Source organism: Heterodontus francisci, chromosome 25 (assembly GCF_036365525.1).
Source record: "Heterodontus francisci isolate sHetFra1 chromosome 25, sHetFra1.hap1, whole genome shotgun sequence".
Classification (NCBI taxonomy): domain Eukaryota; kingdom Metazoa; phylum Chordata; class Chondrichthyes; order Heterodontiformes; family Heterodontidae; genus Heterodontus; species Heterodontus francisci.
The window spans coordinates 33,756,351-33,779,155 of record NC_090395.1 but is presented as its reverse complement, the minus strand read 5'-3'; the positions used below and the strand labels follow the sequence as shown (position 1 = coordinate 33,779,155).

The 22,805-nt window shown below is 43.4% G+C and overlaps 1 protein-coding gene across 2 annotated transcripts; it reads left to right on the top strand.

Moving 5' to 3' along the window:
- The first annotated feature begins 787 nt into the window (after nt 1-787).
- Nucleotides 788-22,243, top strand: tspo (translocator protein). Of its 2 annotated transcripts, XM_068057658.1 has the most exons (5): nt 828-887; nt 6,817-6,945; nt 17,339-17,561; nt 18,556-18,694; nt 21,905-22,243. In XM_068057658.1, the coding sequence occupies exons 3-5, from the start codon at nt 17,380-17,382 to the stop codon at nt 22,076-22,078; spliced, it is 495 nt and encodes a 164-aa protein (XP_067913759.1). In that variant the 5' UTR covers nt 828-887; nt 6,817-6,945; nt 17,339-17,379; the 3' UTR covers nt 22,079-22,243. The 2 variants fall into 2 exon arrangements, with proteins under 2 accessions (XP_067913758.1, XP_067913759.1); XM_068057657.1 differs by lacking the exon at nt 6,817-6,945 and having other exon boundaries at nt 788-887.
- Nucleotides 22,244-22,805: the final 562 nt, after the last annotated feature.

The following is a 22,805-nucleotide window of genomic DNA, read 5'->3' as shown; positions in this document are numbered from 1 at the left end:
GAGAACACGGTCATCCCTGAACTGGATGACAGCAACACCAGTGAAGCAAATTAAAGAGCTGCCAATTGGACAGATGGAATAATGAGCTTGTCATTGTACAGAACCTCACCACCTCAGGACATTGAAAAGCTCAACAACCAACTTATTGAACAGTAGTCACAGTTATGAAGGCAGATGCGGTCGCCTATTGGCCAATAGCAAGGTCCCAGCAAGCATAAATGACCCTTCATCTGTTGGTTATGTGAGTGGGTTTGGAGATGTGTCCACTGGAGCTCTGGTCAATGTAGAATCATAGAAAGTTTAAGGCACAGAAAGAGGCCACTTGGCCCATCGTGTCTGTGCCGGCTGAAAAACAATCCACCTATTCTAATCCCACCTTCCAGCATTTGGTCTGTAGCCCTGCAGTTTACAGCAACTTGAGGTGCATATCCAAACTCCCTTTGAATGAGTTGAGGGTCTCTGCCTCAACTACCCTTTCAGGAAGTGAGTTCCAGACCATAGCCACCCTCTGGGTGAAAAAGATTTTCCTCATCTCCCCTCTAATTTTTCTACCAATCACTTTAAATCTATGCCCCCTCATCACTGACCTTTCTGCTAAGGTGTGTAGCAAATTGATAAATGTATTTTAATAACATGTTCACCCCGAAATCGTTCGTTAGCACCTCAAGGACTGAGTTGTTGGTGTCTGATAGACACACTCCCAGTTCCAAGTCACTGAGCAGACCCCCAGCTCCGGCCGTGTTAAATCAGCAGCTGATCGGAACTCAGTGGGCGGCGACTCCGCCTGAGAAATATTGGCTATTTACCGGAAATCCTTTGCCGTCTTATTCCTGGTTTAGTGTTTCCTTTGTCGGCTGCACGCGGCAAAACTCAAGCCTTCATTGGAGGTAAGAAAGCCAGTTCGGTGTGGGAACTCTAATATATGCAGGAGTTAAAACTGTGCAGTTAGCAGCGCCGAACATTGAGCTGCTACTTTGGGAGCCTGGGGTCAGTTCATTGCTGAATGACATTGAGAGGACGGACAGTCTGTGAGCTGGAGGGGGTTATACAGAGAGGGATTCCCCCCATATACTGGGTGCTGAGCCCTTTCATTACCGCTCCCCACCAACACTCTCAGTGGGAATTCCAGCTCTCCTCACTGAGTTAAATCCACGCGTTTCCAAACAGAGAGTTATAGTCCGGAATTCCCAACTCCTGGTGCCCATACCGCTCTCCAGACCATAGTGTCAGCGTTAATTGTATTGCACACAAGTTATAATAACATTACAATATGTTGTAACATATTATGGATTTAGGATCGTGTGTGGGGAGGGAAGACACAGTACTCCAGGCAGTCCGCCACTTCACAATGACAGCACTGGCTGCTGAACTTGGGAGTGATTCACTCATCAAGGTCATTAAAGGCCGCCTTATATAAACGGACAGGGAGCTGAGGCTAAACTTAACACCGATCGGATTGAGAAATTCCCATGGATACTGCCCGAGGAAACTCCACCCCTGGACAGTGCCGTATCGCACACTTGTGTAACCCTGAAGAGCAGGCATCAGATGAAGAAAAGGGTCCTATCTGTATGGGTTTGTTCTTCACCCACTGAGGCTGTCTGACCTGCTGAATGTTCCCAGCGTTTCCTCTGCTTTTTCAGAATTCACAGCATCTGCAACATTTTGTTTTTTTGATACATGGATTTATGTCCTTGTGGAAGACACCAACATGGACCAGTTGGGTAGAATGGCCTGCTTTGGTGTAAGAACTCAGAGGTTATACTTATCAGGAAAGATTGAACAGGCTGGGGCTCTACTTTCTCTTTTTAGAAAACAAAAGGACTGAGGTTGAGCTGGTAGAGGTCTTTAAGATTATGGCAGGCTTTGATAGGGGAGACTTAGAATGGGTTCAGTGATAGCACTCTGTCCTCTGATCTCTAACGTTATAGGTGCAAGTCCCATTCTAGAAACTTGAGGACAAAAATCTCGGCAAACACTTCAGCGCAGTACCGAGGCGGTGTTGCTGGAGGTGTTATCTTTCAGTTGAGATATTAAACTTGGGCCTCTTCTGCTCTCAGTTGAATGTAGACGATCTCATGATACTATTTGAAGAAGAGCAGTAGAGTTCTCCTGGAAAATATTTATCCCTTAACCAACATTGCTGAACAAGATTATCTGATAATTATCTCATACTATTTGTGGGAGCTTGCTTTGCACAAATTGGCTGCTGTGTTTCCCTACATTACAACAGTGACAACAATTCAAAAGTACCTCAGAGGCAGTGAAGGGCTTTGCTATGTCCTGAGGATGTGAAAGGTGCTATGTAAGTGCAAGATCTTTCTTAGTTTTAATTATTCTCTAGAGCAAGGTACAAGGAGACCATACCTTTTACCTTATTTATTGCACAGCTAAGACTAGGTTCTACCTGGGCCGATTGGATATCTTTGTGTTGTGTGCAAAATATTACTTTAAATAAACTGTTCCATTTAAACCTATGGCAGGATATACTCTCTCTCTCTATGTTGCGTCCTTGTTTTCTAAGTGTTGCTAATCATAGCTTATGCCACCATATCACTATGGGGGCAAGATGAGAAGGCAAGCCCCAAGAACAATAGCAGCCGATTGCACCTGCACTATTGGCATTATTCTGCACCACACTCCAGTCATCCAGCCAACTGAGCTAACCAACCCCACTAGCACACCATTTGCAATTGCAAGAAGAAGAAGGCAAATCAGATGGTAGTGTGGTTAAATTAGCTAAAATTCAGTTGCAGATGAAGCAGCTTGAACTTGAAGAAAGGGCAAAAGAGAGAGCATTTCAAAGGGAGCAAGCAGAGTGGCAGGAGAGACAAAGGACAAGAGAAAAGAGGAAAGGGAGAGAGAAAGGGAATAACAGATTGGAAGGTTGGAACTAGAGAAGAAAAAGGATGCCCTTGACCCCGATGAAAAGTCAGATGGGGAAAGACCTGTCTCCAGCCCAGGACCCCGTGGAGAGGTATTTAAATTTGTACAAGCCCTCCCGAAATTTGAGGAAAGGGACATAGAGGCATTTTCATTTCTTTTGAAAATATAGACAGACAGATGAAGTGGCCGAAGAAAAGCTGGACACGGCTTATGCAGAGCAGGTTGATGGGCAGAGCTCATGAAGTTCATGCCATGCTTTCTGAGGAGGCTTCTGCAGATTATGAGATGGCAAAAAAGGCTATTCTTGCTGCTTATGAGTTGGTCCCTGAAGCATCCAGGCAGAAACTTTGGAACCTCTGGAGACAGCCTGGGAAGTCTTGTATAGAATTTAAGAGGGTAAAGCAAATTAATTTTGATCGTTGGATGCGGGCACTAAAGGTAGAGGCCACGTATGAAAACCTTAGGGAAATAATTCTCCTGGAAGATTTAAAAATATCCCTCCCTCCGTCAGTAAGAACCCATGTAGAGAATCAGAAAGTTTCAACAGCCAGACAGGCAGCAGAAATCACTGATGATTACGAGCTTGTTTACAAGCCCAAAGCCTTTGTCTGTCACCCCCACAAACCTGAGAAGGATAGAAGGTGGGAGGGTGAAAGGAAGGCAAGTAGCCAGGGACAAGAAGGGACAGTTGGGAATGCCCTGGAATCTCCTTATCAGGCCAGAAAGGAAGATGCTGGGGGTAGAAGTGAGGTCCGCAAGCCTAAGTGTTACGATTGTCACAAGGTGGGACACATTCGTGTAGAATGCTCGAAGTTGTGGGGTAAACACGTGGGACTTATTGGGGTACGCCAGGCCAATGCAGAGAAAGGGGCCCTGACCGAGAGTACGACAGATCAGGCTGTAGCTCTGACTGCAACTGGACGGCCAAGTGCAAAAACTGCTGTGAGTGCGGTGACATGAATAAGATACCTGAGAGCTATAGGGTTTTCTTGTCAATAGGAAAGGTAACTCTTTATCCCTCAAGTGAGGCAGGTAAACCTATAGGGATACAGGAGCCACCTAAACTCTTTTTCTGGGGAAAGGCATAGCTTTTCCTCCAGAGATGCACTGAATGCCAGGGTTTTAGTGAATGGTATTGGTGGGGAGTATCTACCCATACCTTTGTATCAGGTGCACCTAGAGTGTGACCTGATGTCTGGAACGGTAACTGTAGGAGTTGTCCATACTTTGCCTGTAGACGGAATTGACCTACTCCTGGGGAATGATTTGGCCAGAGCGAAGGTAGTAGTTTCTCCAGTATTCACGGAAAAACTGAGTGAAGTCAAAGAGACAGAGCAGTTGCAGGAAAAGGTTCTCCAGGAATTTTTCCTTCATGTGTAATGACCCAAACAATGGCTAAACAAGTTCCTTTGTCAGAGGTAAAATTGGCACCGCAGTCAGATAGTCAAATATCTGAAATTTTCTTTGGATATTGGATAATCCGAAGGAAATGTTCAATAAATCTTCTCTGATTGAGACTCAGCAAGCCAGTCAGAGTTAAATAAAATGGCACAATCGGCTTTAACAGAAGCTGAGGCAAAGGGACTTCCAAAAGGCTATGATATTAAAAATGAGATTCTGATGAGGAAGTGGCGACCTCCTCACAACCTGAGGGTGAAGAATAGATGGTTGTTCACCAGTTAGAGGTACTGCCCTACCCTGGCAATATTAAGGATAGCCCGTGAAATTCCTATAGTGGGACATGTGGGGATCTGGAAGACTAAATCAAGTATAAATCAACATTTTTACTGGCCAGGTCTTTCCAAGGACGTGGTGCAGTTTTATAACATGTGCCATATGTGCCAGATTGTGGGAAAACTGCAACCTGCCATAAAATTGGCACCTCAAATTCCCATACTAGTTTTTGGGGAACCATTTAGTAGGGCATTGGTAGACTGTGTATGACCTTTATCGAGAACAAAAGCGGAACATCAATATATACTCAGTATCATGGATATGGCTACTCAATTCCCAGAGGCCATTCCCTTGAGAACAATTTCTGCTAAGGTAGTGGTAGAGAAGTTAACCTAGTTCTTCACTAGATATGGATTACCAATCAAGATTCAGTTGGATCAAAGTTCCAATTTTATGTCTAAAATGTTTCAGGAAGTTATGGGTAATTTGGGTATAACACAGTTAAAGTCTTCAGCATATCACCCAGAGACACAAGGGGCTTTAGAAAGGTACCATCAGACCCTCAAAGCAATGATCAGGACATACTGTCATGAATATCCCCATGATTGGGATAAAGGGCTAGAATTTCTTTTGTTTGCCACTAGGGATTCACCTAATGAGTTTACCGGTTTTAGTCCTTTTGAATTACTTTATGGACATGAGATAAGAGGCTCTCTAAAATTAATTAAAGAAAGGTTTTTAGAATAGAGGGACGAATCCTTTGTGTTAGATTATGTATCCGTGTTCCAGGAATGGCTCATGAGAGCCTGCAAAGTGGCTCAGGAACACCTTAAAGCTTCCCAAACAACCATGAAGAAATGGGTAGATAAGCATGCCAAGACCCGAACATTTCAACCAGGGGATGAGGTTTTACTGCTTTTACAGGGTGAAAGCACAGTTCAGTGGTCCATATAAAGTGATCAAAAGAATTGGTAAAATAAATTATTTGATTGACACCCCAGATTGCCGGAAAAAGAATCGGCTATGGCATATCAATATGTTGAAACAATATCATCGCCAGGAGGAGGTGTCAGATAGTAGGGACAGTGGATGAAAGGGATAGTGAAGATGAGGCAGAAGGAGGCCTAGACAATTCTCAAATTGAACCTCCTACCATCTGGTTAGCTAATACTGAATTGTTAGGGAGATTGGACACAATGCTTTCGTATTTAGATGAAGAACAATGAGAAGACCGAACAAGGCTACTCACAGCATTTAAAAGAGTCTGTAGGGACAAACCAGGATGTACAACCTTAGCCATACATGATGTGCATGTAGGGGAATCCTTTCCTATATAAAGTTTCCTTATCGCTTAAGTTCAGAGAAACAGGCGCAAGTAAAAGCAGAAATCCAATATTCAGGAACATAGGAGCAGGAGTAGGCCATTCAGCCCATTGAGCCTGCCCCGCCATTCAGTACAATCATGACCGATCATCCATTCCAATGCCTTTTTCCCACACTTTCCTCATATCCTCTTATGTCATTGGTATTTAGAAATCTGTCAATCTCTGCTTTAAACATACTCAATGACTGAGCTTCCACAGCCCTCTGGGGTAAAGGCCTGCTCAGGTTAGGGAAAAAAAACCGACCCGAACCCAGCAGGACCACGTCGGACCTGAGCCCGAACCGGCCCGAATCCTTCTAATTTTTCCCGCACCCGACCCAACCCGACCACTGGAATGTTCCCTTTACTTACCTTGCGACTCCTAATCTTCAGGAAGCTGCAGCATGAGCATGATGATGTCATAGTGACGCTCACTCACTCACTGCGCAGACTCAGAATTTCCTTCTTTGACGTCCCGGACTCCCAGCTCAGTTAAGTTTTTTACTTTTAACACTTGCCTGAAATTCCTGCTGTATGTGTCCGACCTGGCCTGACCTGGACCTGGCCTGGCCCGACCCGACCCGAGCCTGAAAGCCGGACCCAGAAGATCGGCCCGACCCAACCCAAACCCGACATGTCGTCGGGCCCATCGGGTACGGGTCAGATAGCAGGCCTTTACTCTGGGGTAGAGAATTCCAAAGATTCATGACCTTCTGAGTAAAGAAATGTCTCCTCATCTTTGTCCTAAGTGGCTTCCCCCTTATTTTGAAATTGTGTCCCCTGGTTCTAGACTCCCCAACCAGGGGAAACATCTTAGCTGCATCTACCCTGTCTATCCCTTTAAGTATTTTGTAGATTTCAATGAGATCACCTCTCATTCTTCGAAACTCTAGAGAATACAGGCCCAGTTTCCTCAGTCTCGCTTCACAGGACAGTCCCGCCATCCTGGGAATAAGTCTGGTGAACCTTCGTTGCACTCCACGGATCCACGGAGAAGACTCGCAGGGCGGAGTTCGAGACCTGTAAGTATAAAAAACTTAACTCGGGGATTCGCGGCCTTCATCCAGGGGGAAGACTCGGAGGGCGGAGTTCCGGACCTGTAAGTATAAAAAATGTACCTCGGGGATTCGCGGCCTTCATCCACGGAGAAGACTCAGAGGGCGGAGTTCCGGACCGGTAAATATAAAAAACGTACCTCTGGTTAAAAAAAAACTGAAAAAGTGACGTCACAGGAAAGCTGTGACCTGTTTGGCTGGTAGGGAATTTGTACTGAATTTGAAAATAAAGCATTGATAAAAATTGATTAAAACCCTAATTAACTAATTAATCAGTAGAGTAACTAAACCAAAGGGAGGAGATTACTGTATTTAGTTAGCATTTAATATTTATAGTAGAAATCTAGCACTAGGGACCATATAGTTAATTGTAACATAATTTAGTAAGGATTTAATAAGTATTTATTTTAAATTAATTTATTAATTAGTGCTAGAAATGTCAGTCAGAGGGGTAAAGTGCTTCACCTGTGAGATGTGGGAGGTCTGTGACGCTTCCAACGCTCCGGACGACTACATCTGCAGGAAGTGTACCCAATTGCAGCTCCTCACAGACCACATGGATCGGTTGGAGCGGCAACAGGATGCACTTAGGAGCATGCAAGTGGCAGAAAGTGTCATAGACAGGAGTTTTAGAGAAGTGGTTACACCCAAGGTGCAGGCAGATAGATGGGTGACCGCTAGAAGGGGCAGGCAGTCAGTGCAGGAATCCCCTCTGGCTATCCCCCTCTCTAACAAGTATACCGTTTTGGATACTGGGGGGGATGGCCTATCAGGGGAAAACAACAGCAGCAGCCAGAGCAGTGGCACCATGGCTGGCACTGTTGTTCAGGGAGGGACAAAGCGCAGAAGAGCAATAGTTATAGGGGACTCTATAGTCAGGGGCACAGATAGGCACTTCTGTGGACATGAAAGAGACTTCAGGATGGTATGTTGCCTCCCTGGTGCCAGGGTCAAGGATGTCTCTGAACGGACAGCGGGCATTCTGAAGGGGGAGGGTGAACAGCCAGAGGTTGAGGTGCACATCGGTACCAACGACATAGGCAGGAAGAGTGACGAGGTCCTGCAGGGGGAGTTTAGGGAGTTAGGTAGAAAGTTAAAAGACAGGACCTCTAGGATTGTAATCTCGGGATTACTCCCTGTGCCACGTGCCAGTGAGGCTAGAAATAGGAAGATCGTACAGCTAAACACGTGGCTGAACAGCTGGTGTAGAAGGGAGGGTTTCAGAAATCTGGATCATTGGGATCTCTTCAGGGACAGGTGGGACCTGTACAAGAAGGACGGGTTGCATCTAAACTGGAGGGGCACAAATATCCTGGCTGTGAGGTTTGCTAGTGTCACTCGGGAGGGTTTAAACTAGTGTGGCAGGGGGGGTGGGAACCAGAGCAGTAGGACAGCAAGTGAAATAAATGAGGGGGAACTAGTAAATAAGGCCAGTAAGACTAAGAGGAAGAGCAGGCAGGGAGATGTTACTGAGCACAGCGAGACTGGTGGTCTGAAGTGCATTTGTTTCAATGCGAGAAGTATAACAGGTAAGGCAGATGAACTTAGAGCTTGGATTAGTACTTGGAACTATGATGTTGTTATTACAGAGACTTGGTTGAGGGAAGGACAGGATTGGCAGCTAAATGTTCCAGGGTTTAGAAGCTTCAGGCGGGATAGAGGGGGATGTAAAAGGGGTGGGGGAGTTGCATTACTGGTTAAGGAGAATATCACAGCTGTACTGCAGGAGGACACCTCGGAGGGGTCATGCAGCGAGGCAATATGGGTGGAGCTCAGGAATAGGAAGGGTGCAGTCACGATGTTGGGGGTTTACTACAGGCCTCCCAACAGCCAGCGGGAGGTAGAGGAGCAGATATGTCGACAGATTTTGGAAAGATGTAAAGGTAACAGGATTGTAGTGGTGGGTGATTTTAACTTCCCCTATATTGACTGGGATTCACTTAGTGCTAGGGGCTTGGATGGGGCAGAATTTGTAAGGAGCAGCCAGGAGGGCCTCTTGAAACAATATGTAGATAGTCCAACTAGTGATGGGGCCGTACTGGACCTGGTATTGGGGAATGAGCCCGGCCAGGTGGTCGAAGTTTCAGTAGGGGAGCATTTCGGGAACAGTGACCATAATTCCATAAGTTTTAAGGTACTTGTGGATAAGGATAAGAGTAGTGCTCGGGTGAAGGTGCTAAATTGGGGGAAGGCTAATTATAACAATATCAGGCAGGAACTGAAGAATTTAGATTGGGGGCGGCTGTTTGAGGGTAAATCAACATCTGACGTGGGAGTCTTTCAAACGTCAGTTGATTACAATCCAGGACCAGCATGTTCCTCTGAGGAAGAAGGATAAGTTTGGCAAGTTTAGGGAACCTTGGATAATGCGGGATATTGTGAACCTAGTCAAAAGGAAAAAGTAAGCATTCATAAGGGCTGGAAGGCCAGGAACAGACGAAGCCCTTGAGGAATATAAAGACAGTAGGAAGGAACTTAAGCAAGGAGTCAGGAGGGCTAAAAGGGGTCATGAAAAGTCATTGGCAAATAGGATTAAGGAGAATCCCAAGGCTTTTTATACGTATATAAAGAGCAAGAGGATAACCAGGGAATGGGTTGGCCCACTCAAGGACAGAGAAGGGAATCTATGTGTGGAGCCAGAGGAAATGGGCGAGGTACTAAATGAGTACTTTGCATCAGTATTCACCAAAGAGAAGGACTTGGTGGATGATGAGCCTAGGGAAGGGAGTGTAGATAATCTCGGTCATGTCGTTATCAAAAAGGAGGAGGTGTTGGGCGTCTTGCAAAGCATTAAGGTAGATAAGTCCCCAGGGCCTGATGGGATCTACCCCAGAATACTGAGGGAGGTAAGGGAAGAAATTGCTGGGGCCTTGACAGAAATCTTTGCATCCTCATTGGCTACAGGTGAGGTCCCAGAGGACTGGAGAATAGCCAATATTGTTCCTTTGTTTAAGAAGGGTAGCAAGGATAATCCAGGAAATTATAGGCCGGTGAGCCTTACATCAGTGGTAGGGAAATTATTAGAGAGGATTCTTCGGGACAGGATTTACTCCCATTTGGAAACAAACGAACTTATTAGCGAGAGACAGCATGGTTTTGTGAAGGGGAGGTCGTGTCTCTCTAACTTGATTGAGTTTTTTGAGGAAGTGACGAAGATGATTGATGAAGGAAGGGCAGTGGATGTTATCTATATGGACTTCAGTAAAGCCTTTGACAAGGTCCCGCATGGCAGACTGGTACAAAAGGTGAAGTCACACGGGATCAGAGGTGAGCTGGCAAGATGGATACAGAACTGGCTCGGTCATAGAAGACAGAGGGTATCAGTGGAAGGGTGCTTTTCTGAATGGAGGGCTGTGACTAGTGGTGTTCCGCAGGGATCAGTGCTGGGACCTTTGCTGTTTGCAGTATATATAAATGATTTGGAGGAAAATGTAGCTGGTCTGATTAGTAAGTTTGCGGACGACACAAAGGTTGGTGGAGTTGCGGATAGTGATGAGGATTGTCAGAGGATACAGCAGGATATAGATCGGTTGGGGACTTGGGCGGAGAAATGGCAGATGGAGTTTAATCTGGACAAATGTGAGGTAATGCATTTTGGAAGATCTAATGCACATGGGACGTATACAGTAAATGGCAGAATTCTTCGGAGTATTGACAGGCAGAGAGATCTGGGCGTACAGGTCCACAGGTCACTAAAAGTGGCAACGCAGGTGGATAAAGTAGTCAAGAAGGCATACGGCATGCTTACCTTCATCGGTCGGGGCATAGAGTATACAAATTGGCAAGTCATGTTGCAGCTGTACATAACTTTAGTTAGGCCACACTTAGAATATTGCGTGCAACTCTGGTCGCCACACTACCAGAAGGACGTGGAGGCGTTGGAGAGGGTACAGAAGAGGTTTACCAGGATGTTGCCTGGTCTGGAGGGCATTAGCCATGAGGAGAGGTTGGATAAACTTGGATTGTTTTCACTGGAACGACGGAGGTGGAGGGGCGACATGATAGAGGTTTACAAACTTATGAGCAGCATGGACAGAGTGGATAGTCAGAAGCTTTTTCCCAGGGTGGAAGAGTCAGTTATTAGGGGACATAGGTTTAAGGTGAGAGGGGCAAAGTTTAGAGGGGATGTGCGAGGCAAGTTCTTTACACAGAGGGTGGTGAGTGCCTGGAACTTGCTGCTGGGGGAGGTGGTGGAAGCAGGTACGATAATGACGTTTAAGAGGCATCTTGACAAATACGTAAATAGGATGGGAATAGAGGGATACGGTCCCCGGAAGTGCAGAAGGTTTTAGTTTAGGCAGGCATCGAGATCTGCGCAGGCTTGGAGGGCTGAATGGCCTATTCCTGTGCTGTACTGTTCTTTGTTCTTTGTTCACTCCCTCTATGGCAATAATATCCCTCCTAAGGTAAGGGGACCAAAACAGCATACAGTACTCCAGGTGCGGTCTAACCAAGGCTCTGAAGCAAGACATCACTACTCCTGTAATCAAATCCTCTTGCGATAAAGGCTAACATAGCATTAGCCTCCTTAATTGCTTGCAGCACCTGCATGTTAGCTTTCAGTGACATATTGACCAGGACACCCAGGTCTCTTTGTACATCTACACATTCTAATCTCTTACCATTTAAGGAATACTCTGCATATCTGTTCCTTCTACCAAAGTAGATAACCTCACATTTTTCCACATTATATTCCATCTGCCACTTTCTTGCCCACTCACTAAGTCTGTCCAAATCCCCTTGAAGCCGCTTTGCATCTTCCTCACATAACACATTCCCACCTAGTTTTGTGTCATTACATTTGGTCCCCACATCCAAATCATTGATATATATTGTGAACAGCTGGGGCTCAGGCTGATCCCTGCAGTACCCCACACGTCACAGCCTGCCAGCGCGAGAATGTCCCATTTATTCCTACTCTCTGCTTTCTGCCTGTGAACCAATCCTTAATCTATGCCAGTATATTACCTCCTATTCCATATGCTTTAATTTTGCTAACCAACCTCCTGTGGGGCATTTTATCAAACGTCTTCTGAAAACCCAAGTATACCACGTCCACCGACTCCCCTTTATCAATTCTGTTAGTAACATCCTCAAAAAACCCATGTTGACTATCAGATCATTATTATCCAAGTGTCCATTTATCACATCCTTTCGAATAGATTCTAGCATTTTCCCAATGACTGATGTAAGGCTAACAGGTCTGTAATTCCCTGTTTTCTCTCTCCCTCCCTTCTTAAATAGTGGGGTGGCATTTGCTACCTTCCAATCTGTAAGAACCGTTCCAGAATCTATAGAATTTTGGAAGATGATCACCAATGCATCCACTATCTCCATAGCTACCTCTTTTTCAACTTTCTGAGATGTAGAATATCAGGTCCTGGGGACTTATCAACCTTCAGCCCCATTAATTTCTCCAATACAACCTTCTTACTAATACGAATTTCCATCAATTCCTCATTCTGCCTAATCCCTTAGATCTCTAATTCTGGGAGATTTCTTGTATCTTCCTCAGTGAAGACAGGCACAATGTAATCATTTAGCTTATCTGCCATTTCTCTATTCCACTTTATAAATTTTCCTGACTGCCTGCAATGGACCCACATTTGTCTTGGCCAAACATTTCCTTTTTACACACCTATACATGTTTATACAATCCGTTTTTTAACATTTTTTGGGTGGCGCAGTGGTTAGCACCGCAGCCTCTCAGCCCCAGCGACCCGGGTTCGGTTCTGGGTATTGCCTGTGGGGAGTTTGCAAGTTCTCCCTGTGACCGCATGGGTTTCCGCCGGGTGCTCCGGTTTCCTCCCACCACCAAAGACTTGCAGGTTGATAGGTAAATTGGCCATTGTAAATTGCCCCTAGTGTAGGTAGGAGAATGGTAGGGAATATGGGATTAATGTAGGAGGGGCTGTGGTGGGGAATATGGGATTAATGTAGGATTTATATAAATGGGTGGTTGATGGTCGGCACAGACTCGGTGGGCCGAAGGGCCTGTTTCAGTCCTGTATCTCTCTATGACTCTTTACATTCATATTCTATTCTCCCTTTCTTTAACAGTTTCTTCAACCTCCTTTGTTGTATTCTAAAATCCTCCCAATCCTCAGATTTGCTACTATTTCTGGCAACTTTATAGGCCTTTTATTTTAATCTTATACAATGCTGTGTCAGCTCTGCTAGAGCTCAGAAACCAGTTTAAGCTAGCACCTAATTAACTAGCTACAGCTACTCTCAGAATGTTGATATACTCGTGTTTAAAACTGCAAGAAATCTAACTTACCTCCTAACTGAAACAGGAATTTCGATTATTGCTCAATGTAAACAAGACAAAAAGTAGTCTTGAGAGATGAACCCTTAAATTCCGCTCACTTACCAAACTCCCTTCTTCACACTCAGTGTAGACCATTCTGGAAAACCTCCTAATTGAACCCAGTCAAAGCAGCTGGAGTTCCCCAGTGGTGTTTAGCCTAATCCTGATAGTTCAACTAGATTCTGCATAGACTACAGAAAGGTTAATGCAGTAACAAAGGCAGACTCCGAACCAATTCCTTGCTTGGAAGACTGTATTGACAGAATGGGCAGTGCCACGTTTCTTACAAAAATAGATTTGTTAAAGGGATACAGGCAGGTTCCTTAATGCCTCAGGCTAAATAAATATCAACCTTTGTCACACCAGATGGTCTTTTCCAATGCCAAATGACGCCATTTGGGCTAAAAAAATGCCAGCCACTTTTCAGAGACTAATGAACCAAGTGGTAGCCAGTGTTCCTAACTGTGTGGTTTATCTTGATGTGCTGTGTTACGACCAGGTGAGAAAGAAGTCTAGGATTCGCTTTCAGCCTTCACCTGGTCTTACCGTAACAGGGTTTTATTTTTAAACACACCGTGTTTTTAGCTTCCCCTTGGTGAATCCTTGTTCAATTCTTACCAATTATCAGGCAAAGGAACCAGCACAAACAGGCTTTCTTAGGTTTAAAGAAGAAAAGTTGAAATTTATTAAACTTAAACTCTAAATCGGTTAAAGCCAATGGATACACGACTCGCCCATGCTAGCATGCACACACATGCAAATAGAGACAGAAAACAGCAGAAGAAATATAAAGTGGAAAATATTATACTAATCCTACACTAATCCCATATTCCTACCACATCCCCACCTGTCCCTATATTCCCCTACCACCTACCTATACTGGTGGCAATTTATAATGGGCAATTTACCTATCAACCTGCAAGTCTTTTTGGCTGTGGGAGGAAACCGGAGCACCCGGAGGAAACCCACGCAGACACAGGGAGAACTTGCAAACTCCACACAGGCAGTACCCAGAATTGAACCCGGGTCGCTGCAGCTATGAGGCTGCGGTGCTAACCACTGCGCCACTGTACTGCATGTTTGTACTAAAGTTTAGTACTATAGCTGCTCCACTGACAGATTTGCTATTAAAAAAGGTCAAGTGGTCAGGGGAGTCCCAAGCGATCTTTTGAGAGGTTGATAGCTATTTTGATTAATGAACCAGTGTTGGCTGCTCCAAACTTTACTAAGCCCTGCTCATGACCTGGGGGGATCAGTGCAGTTCTATTACAAAACGATAAATCGGGCGTAGAAAATCCAGTGGGATATTTTTCCAAAAAGCTAAATAGACACCAAAAGAGATATTTAACAGTAGAAAAAGAAACCCTGGGTTTATTACTAGGTCTTAAGCATTTTGAGGTCTATGCCTGCCACGACTAGAGAGACACTGGTATGTACTGATCATAGCCATCTATCCTTTGTGAAAAAATTCAAAAAACAGAATGCCAGACTATTCTGATGGAGTTTACTATTGCAACCTTATCACTTAAAAATAATCCACATTGCAGGAAAAAATAATGTGATTGCAGATGCTTTGTCTAGGATTTAACTTTGCTTTGTGTTATCTCAGTGCAAAGATGGTACAAAGCAGAACTGTAATAGCCACAGGTAAAGAGTGAATGAGTATGAGTGTGAAAATGAGTTTTAAAATATTTTCCCCACTCTTCGTAATAAAATGCATTTGAAAATGGTGTTTCATTCCTCCAAGGATAGAGGTGTTATGACGGTGCTTCTATATTTTTGTTAAGAATTGAGGACTCAACTATTTTAGAATTATCGACATTGTTTTATTTGGGAAAACTGAAAAGGATTCTATGGATGTTTTTTCACTGGGGCCATTGAAAGGGCACTGAGAGGTGTTGTTTGAAAACAACATTTACTGGAAGTCACCTGTTAATACCCAGCAGGGGGGGGGGGGGGGGTTTGTCTTTGGGGAGATGTTTACAGAGAAGTTACAGGTCAAGATTTATAGGGGTCAGAAGGCTTGACTTTTGAGATATTATTTTGGTTTTGCTTTGGACGGCCAGTGGGGTTGTGGAGTATTTTGAAAGGAGTTTTAAATCAACCTTCCAAGGGCAAAGCTCCAGCTCAGCCTTTTCCAATTCTTTGAAAAGCCTGCCAGCTTTTCATTCTTTTTGAGAAGCTCTTGGAAGCGAGTGTATGGAATAGAGAAATTGATGCTGCATTCCTCGTGAAAGGCCTGCCAGAAACTCCTTTGCCACATTTCTCCTGGAAAGTCTGCCAAACTGATCTTCTGATCAGTCGCCTGAAAAAAAACTATTCAAAAAAGATCCCAGTGACAGCTGTCAATGTGTAGTTGGGACCCCAAACCAAAAAAGGACAACTGACATCTTTCCATATCTTTTCTTTTTTTCTTCAAGAATTAGCAAGTGTTTGGCCAAAGTATTCCTTTTTGTCTTTTTTTGTAGCAGAGCTGTAAGGAGAAAATCTCCTCTATTTTTTCAGTTAACCTGTATGTGTGTGTGTGTGTGTGTGTGTGTGTCTAAGGTAAAAGGGAAGTTTCATATATCACTCTGTGTATTAATGCTTTGCTTCATTGCTGGTTATGTCTTGTTGTATAATAAACTGATAATTTTGCTTATTAAAGGAACCTTGTTGGTGTATTTTATTCTGTGATAAAGAGTACAGCTTATGATTGACCATATCGGTAACTGAGTAAATATTTAAATTTATGTTGTGACCTTTGGAGAAGTGGAAGTAGAAAAGACTCCTGCACTCCTCCCACCTTGGTCATAACAACATCTCTTCGGATACTCCACATCACTACAACAAGTGTGCAGGCAAACATTGAGTATTTGTGCAAGCAAAACAATGCCAGGCATCTCAACATAAATTTATCTTCTCATTTAAAATTTCTTCACAAAAATGCACATTGTTGTTGTTTTGATAAATAGTAAAATAAAATTTTAATGCCTTTAACTTTCCAAAATGGTCACACTGGCCCCCTATGTAAGACAAAAATTGTAATGTGGCCCCTCATGTGAAAAAGTTGGACAACCCTAATTCCAATATTGAATGCAACCTGTTACAACCAGATGAGAAAGAGGTCTAGGGATCCCTTTCAGTCTTCACCTGGTCTTAACGTAACAAGGTTTTATTTTTCAATACACTGTGTTTTTAGCTCCCCCTTAGTGAATCCTTGTTCACGGCTTTCCAATTACAAGGCAAAGAAACAAGCACAAACCGGCTTTCTTAGCTTTAAAGAAGAAAGGTGCAATTTTATTAAACTTACACTTAAATTCTAATTTGGTTGACACCTACAGATACACGACTCGCCCATGCTAGCATGCATATGCGATACACACATGCAAATAGAGACAGAAAAGAGCAGAAGAAATAAAGTGGCGAAGTTTGAGGCAATATCTGAAGAGTTTCTGTTACGGTTCTTCGAGCTCACTGTATAGTCCTTGATTGTAGGTAGTTCTTGCTTTTTGTTGGGGACCAGTATTCTTCTTAAACCTTGTTCACTGTAGCAGACTTTTCTCTTTTGGGGTTCACGTGTCGTCAGTCAGTTTTTGGAGTTCTGTGAGAAAGAGATGGGAGAAGACAGGAGGAGAGGAGGTCTTTTCAATCTACCAGTTCAAACACTGTCTCTACAATTTAAAATTCCTCAAGTTGGCCAGCAGGGTGGTCATGTGACCGACTGGTTTGACCAGGTCTGTTCTGTTTATTGTATTGGAGCAGGGGATAGCTCCTTTGTTCCAACACTGTCTGCTAATATGTAAAAATGTCTTTCCAGCCAGGGGCCTGGCAACCCCTTGTATCAGGCCTTTTCTTCTTCCCAACAACAATTTGAAATTTAATGTCCATGTGGCAAAATTAATATGCCTCATTCTTGGCAGGTGGGGTCCTGCATGATAAACCACATTAGCCGTTGCCATTTGTTACTTCCCTTGAATTAGGTGTGTTAGTAGAATTCAGTAATTATGTTGAGAAGTGCAGTGAAACACACCATTCAAATTTACTTTTATAGTCATTACCTTTTCTTAGGAAACAGGAAACATTTGTTGTCTTTGGTGATTTTGGAGAGCATGGCACCTGTGTGGGCTCAGATTGCTGGATTTGCCACATTGCCCCATGTTGGAGGATTCTTGGGCTGGTACTTGACAAGGTCACAAGTGCCTACATGGTTCGAAAACCTGAAGAAACCATCGTGGCGGCCACCAAATAAGATGTTCCCTGTAGTGTGGACCACTTTATACACAGGAATGGGGTGAGTACGGTTCTGTTAAAATCCATTATAATGAGGAAGGCCATGTGAAACATTCTGCACAACATTGGCATAGGAGTTATTGAGACTCTGCTTTGAAATCTCTGTGGTTTCAGTGACATGATCTTAGGACACGGGAGCCTGTGTCCTATCACTCTGTGGGGTAACGTTGGTAAACTGACACTGTTCAGTGTAGCACAGTTTTAATCTTACCAGTACAGTGCCGAGTGACAGAGGCAAGTGATCTAAATGGGACGTATATGATATGCTTCAGATTTACTGTAGCTGATCCTGGAGTCTCATTTACACCATCGTATCATTGTGTTTATTTAATATCGGATATCACAGCTATGGTTGCAACACTGAATGTATAATTCCCATATTGCCAATGTTGGTCAACCCAAAATCTGAACTGGCAGATATGGGGACGGGGATGGGAAAGAGAACGTGGGGTCATGGTGGGGAGCAGACCATGTGAGATCATAATAGGGCAGAGAAAACTTTGAATGAGGCAGAAGAGAGAGATGAGCTGAGCTGGGGTCATAACAAGGGGGATGTGTGAGGAGTTTGTGTGGGATTGTGCTAAGGACAAGTGCCAGTTGAGGATCCTGGACCTTTCCACGGGGTGTGGGGGAAGGGGGGGGGGGGGACAGGGATTAGTGGTGAATTATTATTAATTCACATACAAGCCACTAGCCCTTACTCAGACTGATGTTGAGTTTTAAAAAGTGCAGCTTGTAAAAGTAATTATGGTACAATGAAAGCAATTATCACTGTGTAGGGTAAATTCAGCACTCCCAAGCTCCAAGCAAGGAGCTGCATTAGGAAAGCAGGATTGCTTAATTTTACTGTTATAAACACACTAATAGTTTTAAATGAAATTCTAGCTGCAGGTCCTTAAATGGAAGGGTTAATCAGCGCATTGATCTCTGAAATATGTTGCTTTTTCACTGAAGTGCCTCTGCATCATGCTGATAAATTGTTTGTGTTTTCGCAGTTATGCCTCCTATCTGGTGTGGAGAGACCTAGGCGGTTTCACAAGTGAAGCACTTGTCCCACTTGGTCTGTATGGGACTCAGTTGATTTTGAATTGGACATGGACTCCAATATTCTTTGGGGCGCACAGATTAAAATTGGTAAGCATTAATGCCTTCCTTTAGATTGCTCCCATTATTTTTCTTCTATAGAATTATATTGTATTCTTCCCTTACTTTATTTTTAGGTCCCCTATGCTGCACATTATCCTCTGACAGATGACCTATTCCCATTCCATTGTCACTGCTACACTGCAACCAGCTTCTAGTCCAGTAGTGCTGCAAGGTGACCCAAGGGTCTCTGGTGGCCATTGTCCCCATCAAATACAGCCCTCAGCAGATATGCTGCTTTTTGATTTTTTGGCAAGTCCCTGGAGCTCTTTTTATTTATTCATTCATGGGATGTGAGCATCTCTGGCAAGGCCAGCATTTATTGCCCATCCCTAATTGCCCTTGAGAAAGTGGTGGTGGACCAGCTTCTTGAACCACTGCATTCTTTGTAGTGAAAGTACTCCCGCAGCACTGTTGGGTAGGAGTTTCCAGGATTTTGATACAGTGACAAATGAAGGAACAGTGATTATATTTTCAAGTCAGGATGATGTGTGACTTGCAGGTGGTGATGCTCCCAGGCGCCTGCTGCCCTTGTCCTTCTAGGTTATTAAGGTCATGCGTTTAGGAGGTTATGTTGAAGAAGCCTTGATGGGTTGCTGCAGTGCATCTTGTAGATGGTACACGTTTCAGCCACGTTGCATCGGTGGTGGATGGGGTGTCAATCAAGCAGGCTGCTTTGTCCTGGATAGTGTTAAAGATTCTTGAGTGCTGTTGGAATTGTGCTTATCTAGGCAAGTGAAGAGTATTCCATCGCAGTCCTGACTTGTGCCTTGTAGGTGGCTGACCTGTATCTGAACTCCAGTCTTTTTCCTCGGATGAGGATGGCAAACACGAGGGGACATAGCTTTAAGTTGAGGGGTGAAAGATATAGGACAGATGTCAGAGGTAGTTTCTTTACGCAGAGAGTAGTAGGGGCGTGGAACGCCCTGCCTGCAACAGTAGTAGACTCGCCAACTTTAAGGGCATTTAAGTGGTCATTGGATAGACATATGGATGTAAATGGAATAGTGTAGGTCAGATGATCGGCGCAACATCGAGGGCCGAAGGGCCTGTACTGCGCTGTAATATTCTAATTCTAATTCTAATTCCATCTTGGTTTTGTAACCCTTAATACCCTTGCCTAGCAAAATCAATTAATCTTAGTTTTGAAAATTTCGATTGATCTCTAGCTTCAGCAGCTTTCTGGGGCAAGAGATCCATATTTGTGTGAAGAAGTGCCTTCTGACAACACCCCTAAATGCTTAGCTCTAATTTTAAGGTTATGCCCCTTATTCTGGAATCCCCCACCAGAGGAAATAGTTTCTCTCTCCCTATTTATCCTGTAAAATGCTTTAATCATCTTAAACACCTCAATTAGATCATCCCTTAATCTTCCATAGGGAATACAAGCCTGTCTATGCAACCTGTCGTCAGAATTTAACCTTGCCTTGGTATTGCGGTTAATCTGCACTGCTCCCCCATCAAGGCCAAGTATGTCCTTCCCAAGGTGCGGTGCTCAGAACTAAAGCCCTAACCAGAGTTCTGTTTACAGTTACAGCTGTAATGTTTCCTCCATTTATATAGTGCCTTATCATGTCTCTCAGAAACATGTTAAGATGCTTCACATAGAATGAATTACTCTGAAATTTAGTGTATGTAGGCTAATGTGACAAACTGTTTTGCACACGGCAAAATGACAGTGAAATGATTGACCAGTTTACCTACTTGTGACGCTATTAGTAGGAGGAGGAATATTGGCCAAGACAGTGGCAGAATTTCATTCACTTGTGCCATGGGAATCATAAGGACAGGATATCCATCTGATAATGGAGCACTGTCTCAATACTGCATCGGAATGTCAGCCTGGTGTGGAGTTTAGACCTGCAATCTTCCAAAATGAGTTACAGGATTCAAATACACATAACACTTTTGAATGTTACAAGTCTAGCATTTTGTCTTAAATATTGTCTGAAAGACAGTCGCTCCAGCGTTCAGAGGCCAGGCGCTTCCCATTGCAATGGGTGTGTAGTATTAATTGATTGCTAACAAATTGCTTATTATTTAGAGTCTTTGGGGAAACTACATCAAAGTTAGTTCATTCATATCTTAACCACCAGTTACTCAATCTTAAAAATAAACTTGTATGAATACATTTTGCTGTAAAAACCCAACATTTAAAAATAATTAATGTTTCCAAATCTTTTCTGTGGACGGCAGCAGATGGATTTGAAGTTTTCAGTAAAAATGCTATGGTACTTGGCAACACTTCAAAAGAAATCTGGTACTGAGAGCCATGACAGAATAACAACTGTCCCTGAGAGGGTTAAGTCTTTCTCCTGAATCGCTTGACTTTAATATAATCCTGATTTCCATTTTGTAAACGGACTATTTTAGAGGTTTTTAAAACTTAAAAATACAAAAGCAATCCTTCCTGTTTGTCCTCTTGCTTCCTTATTCCCTCATCCACTCTATTTTACATTATTTAATTTTAACAATTAATATTCCATGTTTTCTCCTGCCTCTGCTGGTTATATTTTACATCAAACCAGAGAATGGAAATTAAATCCTGCTCAAGTTCTGGTTTTGATTTTTTTTAAATTCTAATGTAATGTTCACTGATTTGGATGATGTTTTTGAAGCTCTGGGATCTCTGGCTAAATGCTGCCACTTATTACCAGACCTGTGGATAAGGCAACAAGGTTTGTCCAAATCATAGTCACAGGTTTCTGCTAGTTTATCTCATGATCTAGTGATTAGTGGCATTAGAGTCTCATGAAGGGTCTAGTTTCTGTCAAGGGTTTTAATCTTCCACTTCTACAAGTGTGTGGATTCACTTTCATTCAGCGGTGGATTTGTTTTCTTTCCTGACCCAGGTTTGCTCAGTCGGGGGTAGGTCAGATCTTTGTCCCAGCTACATCAGTGTTGACATTCTGAATCAGTGAGCAAGGGTTTGGTAAATTATCTTGTTTTCATTGATCCTTAACAGTTGTTGGGTGGATGCACTGTCATCAAATACAAGGGAAGATATTGGACTGGAAGAAGTTGGGATCAAATCTGGATATCAGAAAGCATTAGTGTCCAATGTCCAAGCCTTTCTGGTGTGAGTGCTGGACTTTGCCTGGCCCAGTGCGTTGTGATCAGGTTACAGGAGTTTCATAAAGTAAATGTTTGATTGTAATTGTCTGAGTCCATCATCTTACTCTTTCTTCTTTGATTTCTTAGGCTTTGGTCAATATTCTCTCTCTATATGGCACTGTGGTAGCTACGATGGTATCCTGGTACCCTATCAACAAGATGGCCACACTACTTATGGTGCCGTACCTTGCTTGGCTGACTCTTGCCTCATATCTTAACTATTGTATCTGGAGGCACAACCCAGATAAGAAAGAGGAGTAAGAAAGAGCTCCAATGGATGGAATACCCACCATCCTTTCAACGCAACCTGACATCTTTATAAAGGAGAGCTCGAGGAGGTTGGGTGGGTGGGTGGTGAAATGTCTTGCTGTACTTGTTTTATTTTACTTGTTATTGCTTATTAATAAAATACAGATTTAAAACAAATGTATTTTTTCCCAGGTTAGTATGTGTGCGCATGTAAGAAAAAGCCACATGGCCCATGTGAAGCTTGTCGCTCTAATATTCTAACACTCTCACTGCAGTTTCCTGAGCATCCCTAATGATTTTGCCTCTACTAACTGCCTATATAATCTTTTATTCCTTTTACTGTTATCTTACATCAATCAGACCAGTCCCCACACCCCCCAAAACTGCAACAGGAATGCAGTAATTGTTTGAACAAGCAACGTTGGCAGATGATCAGTGAGAGGGATGAGTGATATTGATGCCTGGACAGTAATGTTGGAAGAGCTGAGGCTCCGACTTTGATCTAACTATCAGGGGGAAGCTTTAGATATTCTAGTTGTATTTAACTATTCATTTGATGTTTATTAATGTAGGGCAACCTTCAATTCAGTAGAAAGTTACTGCTTCCCTTTGTACTGTTATGATCACTGTGGATACCACCAACAAACCAAAAGAATCGAATCCACCAATTGATCCTAATTTAGGAAACAAAAAACAAAAAGTCAAAATTTCACTTTTATAAATTTTACTTTAACACTCA

Bases quoted from the DNA above. Each gene is read 5' to 3' on its own strand.
- tspo (XM_068057657.1), top strand. From the start codon at position 17,380: ATGGCACCTGTGTGGGCTCAGATTGCTGGATTTGCCACATTGCCCCAT. The intron at 17,562-18,555 runs GTGAGTACGGTT...GTGTTTTCGCAG, and splicing joins ACTTTATACACAGGAATGGG to TTATGCCTCCTATCTGGTGT. The intron at 18,695-21,904 runs GTAAGCATTAAT...TTGATTTCTTAG, and splicing joins GGGCGCACAGATTAAAATTG to GCTTTGGTCAATATTCTCTC.